This window comes from Castor canadensis, chromosome 12 (genome assembly GCF_047511655.1).
Source record: "Castor canadensis chromosome 12, mCasCan1.hap1v2, whole genome shotgun sequence".
NCBI classification, from domain to species: Eukaryota; Metazoa; Chordata; class Mammalia; order Rodentia; family Castoridae; genus Castor; species Castor canadensis.
In genome coordinates, this window is record NC_133397.1 from 61,803,960 (window position 1) to 61,822,217 (window position 18,258).

At 41.0% G+C, this 18,258-nt stretch overlaps 1 protein-coding gene across 9 annotated transcripts in view; it reads left to right on the top strand.

Annotated features, from left to right (window-relative positions):
* Positions 1-16,071: 16,071 nt before the first annotated feature.
* Dysf (dysferlin) overlaps positions 16,072-18,258 on the top strand; it is a 204,423-nt gene continuing 202,236 nt past the window's right edge. For 7 of the 9 annotated variants that reach the window (XM_074049944.1, XM_074049940.1, XM_074049947.1 and 4 more), the window contains exon 1: positions 16,073-16,694. In XM_074049944.1, coding sequence (XP_073906045.1) covers positions 16,607-16,694 — 88 coding nt within the window. In that variant the 5' untranslated portion in view covers positions 16,073-16,606. Of the gene's footprint in view, positions 16,695-18,258 lie in introns of all 9 variants that reach the window. The other 2 variants (XM_074049934.1, XM_074049942.1) reach the window with 1 other exon arrangement.

An 18,258-nucleotide genomic window follows, 5' to 3' on the forward strand; every position in this document is an offset into this window, starting at 1 on the left:
TGGAAATTTTTCATGTATTACTGGAAGTCATAGCGTGATACTGTTTTACTTTGTTTCAGCCATCCACATATACAGGTCAGACATGTTGAAACACTCAGTTTTTCTAGATAAAATTATATTGTATTATGTTTGACCCAGGTAAGAATGTGTTTGGAAGATACTTCTTCTGCTTCTATTAACATCTATTTCTGGGGGGGCGGGGAAGAATCTTTTTTAATAAAGTAATACCTACAAAGTCATACGATATTTGCTTAAATCTGGAGAGCAGCCTTATTTACTGTGAACTATCAGAGGTGCTTTTTAAACAATTTGAGTTACCATTTAATATGAAAGAAATTGTAAAGATATCAAAAAATAGTTGAGTGTCTTCTAAGTAGATTATTGTCCTGTACTGTCAATTTTTAGATTAGGCCATACTTCAGATATGTCTGTTGATTTTGAGTATCATACCACTTCGCCAATAAGAAGTGACGATCAAAATCAGCAACATTTTGTTCCATCCACCAAACTCAGTGCACATCCAGCTCAGAGTTAACCACAGCCTGAGCAACATTGCAAAATACTACATGCCACAGACTAAGAAATAGAAGGAACAAGAGAGTTGGCTTTATGAGTGTCAAGAGTCTGTTCAAATTAAAACTGTAGAGTGAATGAGGTAAAAAGAGGGAGAGAGTTATCAAATGCCTGGAGAAAAAGGTCAGTAAGGTAAAACACCACAGTCTCAGAATCTTCTTTTTTCCTGGGCCTACTTCTGGAACTTTTCCAGCCAGGGAAGTTTTAAGCTTTAGTCTTACTTGGACCAACCTTGGAGAAGTGTGCACCTCTTACTTTCTTATACTTAATTACTTGGAAGAAGTCTGTTCTCTGCTTTGGAATTTGGGATCCTAAATTAGAATATAAGAAACTGCTAAAGCATAAAAGTGGTAGGAGAGTTTTATGTTTTATCTCAGTGATTGATATAAGCTAATTATACACTATAAATAATTTTCTCCACTTAATGCTTATGAGTTTTATCATGGGGCTTCAGATACAAAATATTTTTGCCAGGTTTTTAAAAAATAAACATTGATTCTTTGTGTATAATTTTCTAATTGTTCTTGATGTTTTCAGAAGACACTAGTAGTTTCTACTTACTAGTTGGTTAAATAGTGTAATTTAGATTGCAGCTTGCTTTTAAAGTTTCTGTCATTTATTTCATCATCTAGATGCCAAGCAAAAAAAAAAAAAAAAACACATGGCACTGACCTCTACAGAAGTTTCTCAGTTTTATTACCTGTTCTGTTAAGAATTCTGAGGAAACTTGCTTCCCCAAAACTGCTCCTTTGTAATTAGTTCTTAAAAAATTAATGCAAGACTCAGATTTCTCTAAAACTTAAAATATTTATTTTAATATTACTTGACTGTAGAGAATATCAAACATTAAAAAGACAGAACAAGGTAGTTTATCCTCATATGATTACTTAGTCTCAATAATTATCAACTCAAGGCCAGTCATTCATTGATACATGTCTACGTACAAACACATACACATATTCACATACATATATACATTAATTTTGTTATAATTATATAAAGCATTTTATATTATTCTGTTCATTATTTTCTATCATCTCCACTACTAATTCTTACATTATTTTAGAGTAAATCTCCATTATATTAATTTTACCCATAAATGTTACATTATGTATTTCTAAAAGGTGATGGGTTTTTTTTTTTGGCAGTACTGGGACTTGAACTCAGGGCCTTCACCTTGAGCCACTCCTCCAGTCCTTTTAAGTAACCAGTGTCATTAGAAATATTGCTTACTCAGGTGGATGCCAGTGGCTCATGCTTGTATTCCTATCTACTTGGGAAGGTGAGATCAGGAGGATCTCAGTTTGAGGCCAGTATGGGCAAATACTTTGCAAGACCCAGTAACCTGAGCAAAATGAACTAGAGCATTAAAGCACCTGCTTTGCAAGTGCAAAAAAACCCCTTGAGTTCAAACCCCAATCCGTGTGTGTGTGTGTGTGTGTGTGTGTGTGTGTGTGTGTGTCTTCTTATTTTGTGTGCTGCCCCTGAATCCAGATCCAAATAAGGTCTGTACATTATGACTGGCTGATAGGTCTTTTAAACTAGATAATTAAAAATACAGATTTTGGGGCTAAGTGTGGTTCAGTGGTAGAGCATTTGCCTAGCGTGTGTGAGGCTCTGATTTTGATACCCAAGCTCCTCAATATATGTAATTGAAGGCACTTCAGTATATAAGATAAAAATAGATACGAAGAGTTCTTAACTACTTTTATTTGTTAAAGACACTGAATACTTTGTTGGATATATTTGTTTTGTGAGAAATTTTAAATTTCATATTACAAAAGTATTCATGTGCACTGGATTGAATACTAGGGAGAAAAAGAAACTGATCAAGCTCATAGTTTGAGAAGCACTGCTGACAGGCTTCTCTTGGTCTGGATTTTGTTGATTGCAACCAGTAGTAGCTTTCATGTGTCTTGTCCTGCAAACCTTATAAATTGGTAATTGAATATAGACACTTGATTATAATTTCACTTTTTTTCTTTTTAGCAAGACTTCTTCGGGGGTGATGTGGTTTCCTGATCAGAAGAGACAGAATGTCTGATTATTGTCTTGTGAATTTAGGTAGCAGTGGATGCTTAATTTTAGTTCATTTACTAATTTGGAATTGCAAAACAGTGGTATTTTAATTGTCTTTATTCTGGCATTTTAATTCTGTTCCATCTTCATGTGTAAGTGGGAATGTTTCTGTGAAGAGTGAAACTGTCTGCTATTTGGTTGCTCAGGTATAGTTTGCGTAAGAAAGACATGGTAAGTACTTGATGCTTTTCCCTTTTTTGCCAGTTTTTTGTTTTGTTTTTTTCAGAATGAGTTGCATTCTTGACATCTACCAATAATGATAAATTTCCTTTATAAAAATATTAATATAAACCTGTGAATTACAACATTTGTTTCATACTATTGTAATACTAGCTTCATCAATGGGCAGATTGTCCCATTTTTTATTTGACTCCTCATTCCTTTCAACATGACACTATGAGGTTTCATAGCTTTCTTGCTATCTGTACACCAAGATGTTTCAGGATGTTCTGATTGAATGTACAATTCCTGCCCCAGACCTGAAGTCAGCCATTTCTTTAAGGAACAGTGGATAATTCTTCAAGGCTACAACCAACAATGATTACTAAAAACATTTAAAAAGATATCTTCAGTTTTGTTTTTTGTTTTGTCATTAAGCATATTCATTCAAATTGTAGAACTTTCATTTAGAGTAGTTCTTCTTAGTGGTTTTACTACCACCTGGATTCCTATCAAGACTCATTTGTTTAGCTTTATATTTAGAGGTTACTTTTTAAAATTTTTTTCTGTTATAATTACATAAAACATTTTATGTTCTGAAGTCAAACTTATAAAGATGTATTATACCTTTTTTACTACATCCTATATTGTTTCCCTTCCAAATATAGGTAATTTTCTTTTAATTTTGTGATGTCCTTTAAAAAACAAAGCAAATTTCTAAGTGTTGTCAAGCTTTAATAGTGATGAAGTCATCAGTGATCACATGCTTAAAATAGGAGCCACTAATGATAAAAATAGATTGATGCTGGAAAAGAGCCAAAAAATATCTTGCATATGTATAAATATAAGGAATGAGATGCTGAACCTTTTATAGATTACAGAATTTGAAGGAATTAAACTACAAGTTCTGTGAGCTGAAAGAAAGTCTTTTTGGTAAAATTTTGGGTTTGGCTTTTGCTTTTTTTTTTTTAAGGAGTGCTTTTTATGAGATTACTTTTAAAGACTTAAAGATGAGAAAAGAGTCACAATATTCTGTACCAGAGTCCACGGAGAAAAGTAAGTATGACTCTTAGCACTTTGCTCTGACATCTATAAATCTCCATCAGAAAAACCTTTAGCACCTATATATAAGCTTCTGAGGTACTGAACTTAAATACATATATATGAGTACTATGTGAGCATATCTATATAAAACATGTTTTTATTCTTTTGAAAGGCTTGTATGAGAACATGAGCATAAAAAGATATTTGAAAGCATAGTCTATGCTAAATGCTTACCAAGTGGCATAGATGTGAAGATTTCAACATACAGGGAAGTAATATAAACGACAAAGGGGAGTAAGGTTAGAACATAAAATGGGATTATAGTGTTGTAAGTTTTTAACATTGTGAACTGCTGTAATTTTAAGCCAAGCCAGATTGTAATAATCTCTGCCCAAAAAACCCTACCACATCAATCAATAGTATGTAATTGATATTTATAGTACATTCCACCCAAAAGAAAAATATACATTGTTTTCAGTGTCCCCATGAAACATACAAGCCAAGATACAAACCATATTCTGGCCATAATGGAATCAAACTAGAAACTAATAACAGAAAAAATCACCAACACTTTGAAAATTAAATAATGCACTTATAAATAACCCATCAGTCAGAAAGGAAGTCTCAAAGGAAATTTTCAAAGCTATATGGAATTGAAAGAAAATACAAACTCTGGAATTCAGCTAATGAAGATAGATCTCAGTCATCTCAGTTCTTTCCTCGAGAGACTAGAAAAACCATGCAAACTAAACCTGAAAAACAGAAAGGGAGAAATCATAAAGGAGCAAAAATAAGTGAAATTGAAAATAGGAAAACAAAGGAAACAAAAAGCTTGTCCTTCAAAGAATAAACCTCTAATAAGTTTGACGACTAAGACAACAGACCCAAGCCACTAGGAATTAAATATGGATATAATGCTGGGCATCAGTGGCTCACACCTGTAATCGTTACTACTTACGGTGCAGAGATCAGGAGGATCGTGATTTGAAGCCAATCTGGGCAAATAGTTTGAGACCCTATCTCAAAAAAAAGCCCTTCACAAAAAAGGGTTGGTGGAGTGGCTCAAGGTGTAGGCCCTGAGTTCAAGCCCCAGGACCACAAAAAAAAAAAAAAAAAAAAACCCAGAACATCATACATACTAAAAGAATAATAAAGGAATGCAGCTCTATATTCAGATTCAACAATTGGAAGAAATGGTGAATTCCTCAAAATTGTAAAAGTACTAAAACGTGGCTAGATGCAGTCGTGGACTGGCATAATCCTAATACCATCAAAGATAATTGGAAATGTAATGAAACAGTCTTGAAAAGTATATCTCCAAGCCCTGGTGGTTTCACTGGAGAATTTTGCTAAATACCTAAAGAAGGATTGGTTTTATACAATTCTGAATTATATATTTCAGAAAATAAAAGGTAACATTACTCATGAATTTAAAAACTGCAGGACTGGTTCAGTATCAGGGCATTACTGTGATCCACCATACTAATGGACTAAAGAAGAAAATGATCATATCAATTCAGAAAAAGCATCCGACAAAATTTTCAATACCTATTTATCTTAAAATACTTAATATACAAAGAAAACGAACTTTCTCAGTCCCACAATAAACTTTGTGTGCTTTGTGTTACAGTGAAGCACCTGCTCAATTAAGTTATAAGGAGAAAAGGTTTTCTTATCTTAGATTTGAAGATTCAAAGGCGTGGTACTTAGGTCAGCTTTGTTCTGGCAAGTGGTAGATAACACAATGTGGTGAAGGGCATCTGTTGGAGAAAGATGGTCACATCTCAAACCAGAGTAGAGAGAAAACAATGGGTCCCATAATCACTTGCAGGATGCCCCCAATGACCTAGGGACTTCCCACTAGGTCCCACCTCCCAATAGTACCATCCTGTAGATCAAGTCTTCATCATGGACCTTTAGGTGACTCCCAAACCAATATAGAAACCATAACAAGGGTCTACATACACTAGTAGATAAAGTTTGAATCCACTCAGGGTGACTCTAGTCATTCTTTTATACTGCTGCCATTGTTTGTTCTGCTGGGCTTATAGTTCTTAGCCGAATATTATGTTCCTCACTTTGTCTCCCATGTTAGTCAGCTTTTCATTGCTGTTACAAAATTAAGAAAATCAATCTAAAGGAAGAAACAACTTAGTTTGCCTCATGGTTCAGAGATTGTATACAGTCCAACAGGCCTCCTTGTTTCTGGGCCGTTGTGAGGCTGAACATCATGGTGAGGAGCATATGGTGGAACAAAGCTGCTCACCTCATGGTGGCCCCGAAAGCAAAAAGAGAACGGGTCAGGGACAAGATTAAACCTTGAAGGACATACCTCCAGTGAAATATTCCCTTCAATGACACTCCATCTCCTGTAGTATCCACCACCTCCCAATAGTCCCTTCAGCTATAGATCAACCCATTGGTGAGGCGAGCCTTCATGATCCGTTCACCTCTGAACACTTCTGCAGTAGGGACCAAGCCTTTGATACGTGAAACCTGGGGGACATTTCATATGCAATCCATAACATTTCCCCTTCTCTTCAGTCCCCCTTTCTACTTAAGGGCCATCTCCAGACAGTCTTTTTAGTCCTTGTGAAATGTATCTGGACTCAAGTGCATTCATCTGGTATTTTAAGTTATGAGCCAAAGCCTGTTCTTTCGACACCATCTATGCCATTGGGTTCGTTGTCTTTGGTCTCTATGAGATTAAGTGAGAAGCTTTTGAGAACCTTATTGCTGGGCTATTTCCTGAGATTTTGTTTCAATAGTTTGGGAAGTGGATGGGGACCCAGAAATCTCTTGTTCTTACAAACCAGTTCTGATGTAGGAGCCTTCAGATTGACCATGCTTTAGGACACCAGTTAAGTCACATATTTACATCCCTTGATGTTCTTTGTTTTCCAATGTTCTGGACCTTCTGCCAAAAAGGAAAACAAAAGTATTCTCAATTTATTGCCCTCTTCTGGAGATGTCTGCTAGGCCTTTTTTGATGGTCTAGCCCCATGAATCAACAGACATCTTTTGTCTCTGAGCTTTAGAAAGCTTTCTGGCCTCTCTCTGCCTGAAGACACTGAGCAAGGACACTCAGCCTTCCCTGTACCTGCATTAGCTCTGCCTGTGCCATAATTCTGCACATCAGCAGGGGCCCACTTAGCACCAGCACTTGACTCTGCCTACTCCTGGGACTTGAACAGGTTTCTTCACATTTCCTAATATTAGTGTATTCTGGAATGTTGTGGCCTCTTCCAGAAGAGGTGATAACCCCACTTTAGAAAAAATTTGATTCCTGTCGGACCCTCGTCTTCTGACTCTTCCTGCTTTCTGAGAAGTCTTGTATATGTGTATTACGTAGGTTCCCAGAGAAAGAAAAACAACAGGATGTAGAAAGAGAGTAAGATTTATTGTGGGAGTTGATTCACATTATTATGGAGGCCAAGAAGTACTGCAGTTTACCAGCTGAAAGCTGGAGAACCAGGAAAGTCAGAACCCAGTGGCCTGGGGATTGGAAGGTTGCTCAAGGCTGGAGCTCTGAGCAGAAGGGGATGCGTGTTCTAAGTCATGAAGAGAGAGTGAATTGACCCCTAGTCCACCTTTTTCTGTTTAGACACTTGATAGATTGGATGGTACCTGCCCACACTGGGGATGGTAGATCTGTTTTACTCAGTCTACTTAACCAAATGCCAATCTTTTCCAGAAATACCCTCCTAGATACTGAACAATGATTTCCAACTATCTAGGCATCCTTTAGCCCAGTCAAATTCACTCACTCAACCATCACAGTGTGTGTGTGTTGACTTTCCTCCATCCTGTTGAGAGGCTCCTCATCCTCTGAATAAATTCAAAGTGAGGACTGTGTACACAAACTGACCCACTCACATTCACCCCAAAGCTGAGCTCCTGCAGCTCAGCAGATAGCCTTCTCTCTACTCCTTGCTGAGAAGAGTAAGGGCTTTTGGGAGAATTTCAGACCAGAGGTCTCACCTCTCTATTCTTAGCACACTCCCACTGTATCAGTAGCCAAGCCTGAGCAGATAGAATGGTTTCTATTTATTTTAGTGTTTACTAAGCATTTGTTATAGCTGATTCTCAGGAAAGACCCTGTCATGGGAACTTGAAATTCTCTTATACTACCATGAGTGTTCTCAGGGAAAGCAGATGAGATGACCAGAGTGCAACCAGGGTCTGTGGTTCTTGACAAGCTTCGCAAGGATCTGTGACTTTTCAGAGGACTGATAATGTGGAAATCATGTAGTGTTGTCACATTACATCTTTGGTTAGAAATCCATTCTGTGTTTTTTTTTTTTTGTCTATCCACTGCACTGTTACTCATTAAACAGGAAGCCTTAAACAGCTTAAATATGCAATGAGAACATTAAGTCAATTTCAGAATATGAAGCCTTAGGGCTGGTGGTTTGGCTCAAGTGGTAGAGCTCCTCCCCAACAAGCATAAGGCCCTGAGTTCAAACCCCTGTACTGCCCTGTACTGGATCTTAGCTTCCTGAGTAGCTTGGATTACAGGTGTGAGCCACTCATCCCTACCAGAATATGAAGCCTTGTTGAATATTGTCATCAATAAAAGCAATATTTTCAGAGGATTTATAGTAGTGAGAAATGTTCATATACAATATTTAACAATGAACTAAAATGATGCTATATAATCTTAATCATAAAAATTGGTTAGAAGAAAAATGGTAGTTGATTTTCTGAGTGGTGATATATGGATGATTTTTTCTGTTTTTCTGTATTTTCCCAAGTTTTCTACAGTACATGATGCGTAATAACTGTTGTGTGTGTGTAGGGGGTGTTTCTTCTCCCCAAGATAATATGTTCTTTCAAGAAACAGTGCTGTGCCCATCATTGTTACTTTTATAAGGATGCCACTTCTGTTGACTGGCTTGTTGGGCCAGATCCTTTTATGAAAGGATCTACAAATGGGACTGCATGAAACTAAAAAGCTTCTGCACAGCAAAGGAAAGTCATCAGACTGAAGAGATAGCTCACAGAATAGGGGAAAAAAAATGCCAGTTATACATCTGACAAAGGATTAATAACCCGAATTTATACGTATCAAAATAAGCTCCCAAAGAATCACTAACCCAATGAAGAAATGGGCAAATGAACTGAACCGAAATTTTTGAAAGGAAGTACAAATGGCCAAAAAAACACATGAAGAAATTCTCAACATCCCTGGCCATAAAGAAAATGCAAATCAAGACCACATTAATATTTCACATCCAGTCACAATGGCTTTCATCAGGAACACAACAAATGTGGGTGCAGGTGGAGCTTTTTGGTGGGAATGTAAATTAGTACAACCACTATAGAAGGCAGTATAGAGGCTCCTCCAAAAACTAAAAATAGAACTACCGTACGATCCAGCAATACTGCTCCTGGGCTTATATCTGAGGGAATATAAGTTAGGATATAATAAAGACACTGTACATCCATGTTTACTGCAGCATTATTCACAATAGCCAAGCTATAAAAATAGCCCACATGACCTCCAACAGATGCATGGATTGAGAATGTGTTATATATACATTACGGAGTGTTGTTCAGCCATGAAGAATGAGATTGTCATTTATAGGTAAATGCATGGAACTGGAGGTCATGTTCAGTGAAGTAAGCCAGGTTCAGAAAGGCAAAGGTTGCATGTTTTCTCAAATGTGGAAGAGATGCACATACGTCTGTGTAACCATTAATGTGTGTGTGTGTGTGTGTGTGTGTGTATATATATATATGCATATATATGTTTTCAAAGCAAGACGACTAGGGGAGGAGGGGGAGGAAAAAATGATAGTGAATAATATTCTGTGCAGGAAGAACGCATAACAAAAGCACTGAAAGCTGTTGAATAATGGGTAGAGGGGAAAGGGTAGGGAAGACTAAGGGGCTTAGACTGATAAAGTACAACATATTCACTGGTGGAATACCATTCTGAAACCCCTTTGAACAATTAATACAGGCTTTAGTGAAGGACAGGAATGTAAAACAGGTCTTGTTAGGAGAGTACTAGTGGGAGGGGAAGGGGAAATGGAAAAGGTAAAGGAGGATGAATATGGTTGGTGTACTTTATATACTTGTATGAAGATAGAACATTGAAACCTGTCAAAATCATTTTAAGTAGGGGGAGGGGAGGAGATGAGAGAGTGATGGTGGGGATGAACCTAATCAGGGCATAATGTAAGCATATGTGGATGTTGTGGGAGTTTGCTAGCTGAGATATGGGACTTGCAATTAGCAGGAAGCAACTTTTTATTGTGCCAGCACAGACTCAGCAGACTCATGTCCAAAGGCTGAGCCCCAAGAACAAAGGGATCTCACCTTATATACCCTTGCAAGCAGGTTACAGAAGCAAAAAGCAAGGTCTAATCCACATATGGTTATATTTAATTTTATTGGCTACTTTACTCTAATGCTATGTGACTTTCCCCTCCCTGGTGCTACGTGACCTTCCTCATGTTCAGATTTCTCAGGTTTTATCTCTCTGCTATGTCATCCCTACCTTCCCTGCTACTTTCTCAGGACTCAGACCTACACTGTTTTCTTCTGATCCTCCTCCCTGCTACATGGAAATGTCACAGTGAAACCCTCTATATAACTGATAGGTACTCATAAAAAATTTTTTTAAGTTTACCCTTCTTGTAAATGCATTTTCATTAGTGCAGTCACTTTCGGGGATCCACTTTCCATTCTTCCTGGGTGGTGGATGCAGAAGCAGCAGCACCAGAGCCAGGGTTTCAGGGCTTCCCACAGCACTCTGGTAGGTGCTTTTTTCTCCAGAGCAGTCCATAAATTCCTATTGGACTGTAGCACATTACCACAAATCCATTCTTAATATAATATTACAGTTCTGGAGGTCGGAATCTGAAGTGGGTTTTACTGAGTTAAAATTAAGGTGGTAGCAGGCCTGGGATCCCACTGGAAACTCTAGGGGAGAATTTGCTTCCTTTCCTTTTCCAGTTTTAAGGAGCTGCCTGTGTTCCCTGGCTTCCTCCGTCTTCAAAACCAACATGGTAGCATCTTCAGCTCTCTTTGCTTTCATTCTTATATCTTCCCTTTCTTCATTTTTTCTATTTTCTATTGGAAAAAGGGGTTAAACATGTCCTTTAGTTTCACACAGTGGTTGGAGAGCATGAGCACATGCATACACACATGTACACACACACACACTGCCTGTTTCTGCCCTGTAACAGTGAACAATAAAAGTGGTCTGAACACTTGGCCTCCTTAGCAATGGTCTGTAGTCAAAGGCTTGAGGTATTCATTTCTTACAGCTGCTCTAACCAATTACCACAATCTAGGTGGCTTGAAACAACTACTGTATTCTAATTCTGGAGGCCAAAAATCCAAGATCAAAGTGTCAGAAGGGCCACACTTGCTCCAGAGGGAGGCTTTGGAGGGGGATCAGTTCCTTGCCTTCTTTAGTTGCTGGTCACTGTATTCTTTGACATGTGGCCAAAGCATTTCAATCTCTGTCTCTATTGCCGTCTATGTGTTACACCTGTGTAATATCCCCCTGCCTTTCTTATTTGGATACATGTGGTTGTATTTATGGCCAACTAGGATGATTCAGGATAAACTCTCAAGGTCCTTAATTTAATCACCTCTTTTGCCATGGAAAGCATTCACAAGTTCTGGTGATTAGGCAATGAACTTATATTTGGTGGGGCATTTTTTCTGCTGTTACACTTGGCTATGAAAGGCAGGTACCTTCTTCTGTCAGCTCCAGAGAACAAGCAAACTTAAGACTACCCCATGACTCTGGACAATACAAACAATTGAATCTCACCTTTAGCAGAGGGCAAGAATGGAGTAGATATATCTGTATTTGAGAGGATAAATAAAATCTGACCAGCCTCAGTTTTGAAGTGCTATAATTTCTTACCTGCTGTGATTTAAGGTGGAAAAAAAGGAATAAAACCCACATCTGTCAGGGAAGAAAGGCACCCCCAATTTTGGATGACCCTAAAATAGTGTTTCATATACATTTTAGTCTCATTATCCTCACCGCAACTGATTATATCTGTCTTACAGATGAGGAAACTAAAACTCAGATTAAATCCATCAATGATCGTGTGGTAACTGGGATCTGATGCAGTTACCATCTGTTCCCCTTCCTTTGATACACCCAAGACCTTTGCTAAGATTCCTTTGCTCACATGACAGCATGTGGATCCAGAAGACTTGAATTCATAGAAGCAAAAATGGATTGGTCATGATGATTCAAACAACTTTCCCTTAAGTTACTCAAGTTGGGAAGGACTATTTTCTTTCCCAGAGAAGAAGCCAAACTGTACAGACTCAACTGGTAATTTTGGGTAAATATAAGCAAATGTGTAAATCCTATGTAACTTGGGATGAAGCAGGGATCACATATTAAAGGTAGAAGCTGTAAGAAGAAGAGTTGAAAATTTTACATGGGAAGATTTTTATCTTGTGTGTGTGAGTAGAGTTCTTTTTGGGGGAGTCCCTGAGTTAAAACAGATGATTACCTATTGTTTAGCACCTCCAGCCAAAGGTCTGGCTTTGATAGGCATTGGAGCCCAGAAAATGACAGCCCAAAGTGAAGGATTCAGAAGCAAGGTTTCACCTTCTGCCTGCCTATCTCTCACCCCTCACTCTTCCCCAAGGCAAGTCGTAGAAACTAGAACCTCTCTTCCCCCAAAGCCAGCCATAAAGTCTGAAAAAGTCACTTTAATCTTTACCCTTCCTTTTCTGTCTTGGAGCAGGTAATAGAGAAGTTCTCTGGCTTATCTTGCCTGAGAGTAGATCATAAGACCCCCTTCTTCCCCAATTTCAGAAAGAATCCTATCCCATAGCTGGGAGGAAGGAAGGATATACAGAGGGACCAAAAAAAAAAAAAATCTGGATGGACAGGCTTTGCTGGGGGACCTCACACAGTCTATTAGCATTACATCGTATTGTCTATGATTGTTAACTGTCGATTGTATTGAGAAGCACCTCAGAGATAGTAAATCATATCTCTAGGGGTCTATGAGGGTGCTTCCAGACAGGATTAACTAAGAGGAGACCCACCCTCAAGGTAGGTGCACTATCCCATAGTCTGAGGGCCTAGATGAAATAAAAAGTAAAGGAGAAGCCCTGTAAGCATGTGCAGGCTCTGCTTCCTGGCTGCTATGCTATGAGCAGCTCTGCCACACCCTCTCTGCACTGATAGATGGAAACTTCTGAAATTCTGAGCTAAATAAATAAATTCTTCTTCAAAGTTGTTTATGTCAGATATTTTGTCACAGTGATTAAAAAAAAAAGTGACACGTCCAATCACATTTCTACATTGTCCAAACTCATTGACCCTGGATCTTGGGTTTTCATTCTGAAGGCCCCCATGTCACATAAAACTATGATCAAATAAGTTTTTTAAGCTCTTCTTTGTTAACCTTTTAGGATAAGGGTGTCAGCCATGAACCATGATGAATAGGAAGGGGATCATCCCCTTTTCTGCCCCTATACAGAGCTATGAACTAGGAGGTCTCTATATTTTCAGTGCACTGTCTGTGCAACCATATGTGGCATTCAATAGTTATTTCATGCTGTCCCAGGTAAAGGATAAACTTCAACCCACAAAAATCACACACACACCCTAGATTTCACCGTATACTCTGGGAAGTTTTCTGGACTAAATCAAGACTCTTAATTCCATCAGGTGTAGTGGTACATGCCTGTAATCCCAACATTTGGGAGGCTGAGGCTCTCATGGAGAATTCAGCACCAACCTGGGCTACATAGACCTGTCTCAAAAAACCAAAACACCACCACCAACAATAAAAAAACCAAACCAAAAATCTCTTAACTTCTCATATTCTCCATTTCCTCTCTTCTCTCCTGGTCTGATGGCAATCATAATTTCAAAGAAGAGGAGGTATTCAAAAATATACACCACCAGTGTGCTTAATATACTTTGACTCTCATAGCCAAAGTTCTTTTGCAGCAAGAAATAGACCTGTGCCTCAAGTTACCCTAAGCAAAATGTGCAGACACTTGGGTATTGTCAGTCAGAATTCCTGGCTCTAGCTACAGCAACCAAACCTGGGCACTGGAAATAAGATTTCAGGAGAGCTTGGAAGGCTCACAGGTAAGGGAAGTTGAAGGCCTTGGCTTGGGAAATGAAGGGAACTTAGCAGGAGCCTGACTCTGAAGCTTCAAGAAATGAGTTTGGCACTTTTATTCACTATTCACTAGGGTGGGAGAGAGGGTGTTTTTAGGAAGGGGACTTTGAAAGCTGGGAGCCAAAAATGTCAAGTAACCATCACAAGGGCCTTCTCTGCACTCATGGGCAGAGAGACTCATGAGTGGAACTCAGGATCAACAGGAAGAAAGGTCTCTGTTCTCCCTGCTTCACTGCTACTCCCAATCTCCTTTTCTCTGCAGAATATTCTGTATCTCTCCATGCATGTGGCCCCTCCTGAGCCCATTCTATTCCTGTCAGCTCCATCCTCACAACCAAGGCCAGTGTCTCTCACTCTCAATTCCAATTGTTTACAGAGAAATCTGATTGATTCAGCCTGATTAGTCTCAAGAGAAAGTGGTTCTTTTAATAAGGCACCAAACATGTCCTACACATTGAGTAAAATTTGACTATACAGAAAAAAATTTAAAGCCTGGTGTATAAATAGAGGAGTTGTGAGATCAGTGTTTAACACACAAAACGATTCTTTTCAAATCACTTTAGTCACACCATATTTGCAAGCAGCTAGTTTCTTCTTAGATCCAATTTTAGCTCTGCCATAGTGCAGGTTCATGTTACTTTATCATTTACATAGAGCCAAACTGTACTTCTTTTAAAATAGACAATTTGAACTACATCAGCAGGGCCTCTTGTCCTTCTTCCCAAAGTAATTAAATTTTACTTCCTCCTTGGTGCCCTTTCCTAAGATTTAAATATGGCAAATCTATAATTCTTGGTGAATGAATGCATCGATCAAATCAGTCACCTTATCCAAGCCTAATTCAGCAACACAGAATGGCCAAGTTCTGTATTAAGACTTCACCCACTCTGCAGAATTTCTATCCTTCATTCCAGCTTTGATCTCTACTTTGCTCATCTGCATTTTCACAGCCTCATTTTAACTTAATTACCTCTTCAAAGGCCTAGCTCCAGAAATACAGTCATATTCCAAGGTACTAGGAGTAAGTTTTCAATATATAAGTTGGTTGGGCACAATTCAGCCCATAACAGGAACCATGTCACTTCTGCTCACCTTTGCATCCCCATCACTCAGGACAGTGCCTGACTTATCATAGGACTTGATACATACTCCTTAAATAAATGACTGAATTTCAGCCCCCTCTGCTTTCCTCACCACTATGTGCTGTGTTACAGGCAAAAGCAGGAGGTACAGATCGCTACTGAAGGATCCTAAGTGGCCACAGGAAATATTTGCTATCATGTTGAAATTACAGACCTTTGGGGTGTGTGGTCCTTTCCTATTGCCCCCATATTGTGCAAAACCAGCTCTCCACAGCTGCTGGCCTTTCCCCACCCTGTGTGCTTCTGCTGCCCCAGTGGGCTGCTTGGGAGGAAGTTTGCTGACAGCTGCGCACCCATCCAACTGGCTCTCTTTAGAAGGTGAGTCACAAGCTGCTGGGAGTGCAGATCTACATAGCGCGGGGAAAGCAATTTAGCAATAAGAACTAGAACCTAAAAAAAGTCGGGTCTTGTAACCTTGTAATTCCAAGGCTGAGGAACTAGCAGAGTGGGGCTCAAGGTAGGTTTATATCCCAATTTTAATTAAAATATATACCTATTTTAATAAGAATCTGGGAAGAGTCTCAATGTATAACGATAGGAGAATGCTCTATGAATCTATTACACTGATTCAGCAGTGGTGTAGCTACCGAAAAGATCACTTATGAAAAATTTTTACTGATACAAGAAAATGTCACAAGAGAAAGTGAGACGGATTGCATACATGCTCAGAGCTCAGACATAAATACCCTTACCAACATGCATATACATATTCAGAGGGGAAAACCTGGATTGGCAAATACTCAAATGTTAGGTTAATACTGGTGTTTTTTAGAGCTAGAGATGTTTTTCTTCGTGCTTTTGTGTAAAGTTAGCATGTGTTATTTTTAACAACCAGAAAAGGAGGCAAAGTTTTTAAGGTAGCTAAGCTGTCCGCCAATGAAATTAAGCTCCCTGAGAGAGCGCCGGCCCTGCGCCTGCTCGCCAGCTCTTCTCCGGATTTCTCTTCCTACCCAGGGCGGACCGACCGACTTCTGGAGAGGGTTATCAAATAAATCCCCACGGCTGGAGCAGGCGACAGGCTTGACGCAGCGCTCGGTGGGCCGGAGGAGGGAGGGGCCGAGCCTTCCTTCTGTCCGGGAGCAGGATCTGGGCTGCGCTGGGTGTCCAGAGCTCTGGTCCAGCACCCGGCCATCGCGGCCGCCGCCCAGTGTCTGTTCCACCGCCAGGTGCAAAGTGCCGTGTCATTGGGAACGCCGGCAGGGCTGCTGGAGCATTGAATTACAGCTCTGTGGAGCCTGAGGACGACTGCGGGGGTGGAAAATGAACAGAAGCCCCTGTTCTCTCAACGCCCTCTGACCAGCGGGGTGAGCGCAGCCGGGGGCGGCCCGTTTGGCCTGCTCCCCTTTAAGAGCAGTAGCTCGGGGCCGAGAGCCTGAGATCCGAACCGGCCTCGCTCTATAAGGGGACCCGCGGGTTGTGCCTCGACCCTCCCCAGCCTTTTTCGCGTCCGAGGCACACCGGGTCCTACGCGCGCCAGGCATGTTGCGGGTCTTTATCCTCTACGCCGAGAATGTCCACACCCCCGACACCGACATCAGTGATGCCTACTGCTCCACGGTGTTTGCAGGTAGGAGGGGCCGGAGACCCCCGCCAGGGGTCTGGGTGTGGTCAGGAAGGGAACATAATAGCTCTCTACCCTGGAAAGCGCTTAGAAGTGAAAAAGACTTCCCGGTCCTGTCAGACTGAGACTGAATGTTGCTAAGAAACACATCCACCAGAAGGGGCGACTCAGAGGGAAACTGAGGCTGTGAGATAGAAGTGGCTTCTTTGCGGTGAGGAAGCTGGGCCCTGGTTGGCACTAAGATAGATCAGGAAGGCGGAATCAGTATCTCTCCTCTTAATTCTGGATCGCAGGGCTATGCAGCTCTCCCCGGAAGGCCTGATTCCCAGACCTATTTATAACCCAGCTCTTCCCGCCCCAGCCTGGGCCTAGCCACTCTCCTTGCCCTTTGTCCACTGTCAGAGGCTGGGATGGCAGGTTGACCGCCACTGGAAGCAGAGAACCCCTACTCCTCCAGGGATCCTACTACCCTGGCTTGGGCACAGGATGGGAGAAATTTAGCAGCTGGGTACAGCTGTCATCAGCACCAGCCTTTAGGAACTGCCTCCTCTCCCTGCCCCCGCCAGACTGGTGCATATTGGGGGTGGTATCTGGTCTCCATCATCAGATTGGGGTCTCCTTAGGCAGGGCAGCCTGCTCCTCTATCAAATTGGGACTTCCACAGGGCTTGGCAGGGTTATGCCTGAACTTTTTCTCCTGAAAGTGAAGACTAGACCCTGTCTACTTTCCCAGGACGCCCTCTGGGGCAAGCCAGGACTGGGGTCTTCACAGCTGGGCTTAGAGCCATAGTAGGGGGGGAAGATCAGGGGACACAAGTTTGAGGAGCTGGTCTCTACCCACCCTGTGGGTTCTCTCAGCTTCCATTACCTGCCACACCCCTTCTTTTCCCCAGAGGTTTGACTTCTAATCTCCCTGCATCCCAGATTCCCAGAAATCATATCATCAGTTTGTCCCTGGCCACCCAGCAGATGTTCCCTTTCAGTTTCACCAGCTCTGAGTACACCTGATCCCAGACACCATGTGCACACATGCTTCCAGACATGTGCACATCCTGGAGCATGTGGTACATCTGTGGTGCTCCAAGAGTGGAGGCCCTGAGAACACAGAATGCAGCCTACCACAGCACACACAGCCTGTGTATCCAGCACACCCACCCCAGGGTGTGGCATTCAGGGTTTCTATCTTTGTTGGTCTGGGGCAGCGCTTGAGGAGGAGTTGCTGAATGGGTCTGTGGGCTGTAAAGCAGTATGCACCAAGAGGAGGGACAAAGGGGCCCAGGGGAACACTCCAGCTGTGCTTTTTCCCTAACACGAAGCTTTGACTTGTTCTCCAGCACTTTCCCACAATGGCCTCCGGAAATGAACATTATCAAGGTGTTTCCAGCAGAAAGGACAAGGGTGTCTGTCTGTGCAGGGTTTCATGCTTCCTGTCTGCATCCTCAGCTCTGGCAAGCCCAGATCAGTGGCCTGGTTTAGCTTCCTGGCAGAGGACTCTAGACTCCATGTTACACAACTCCAGAGGGTGCCATTCATGCTGTAGATACCTCTTTCCTCCCTACTCCCCACCTCCG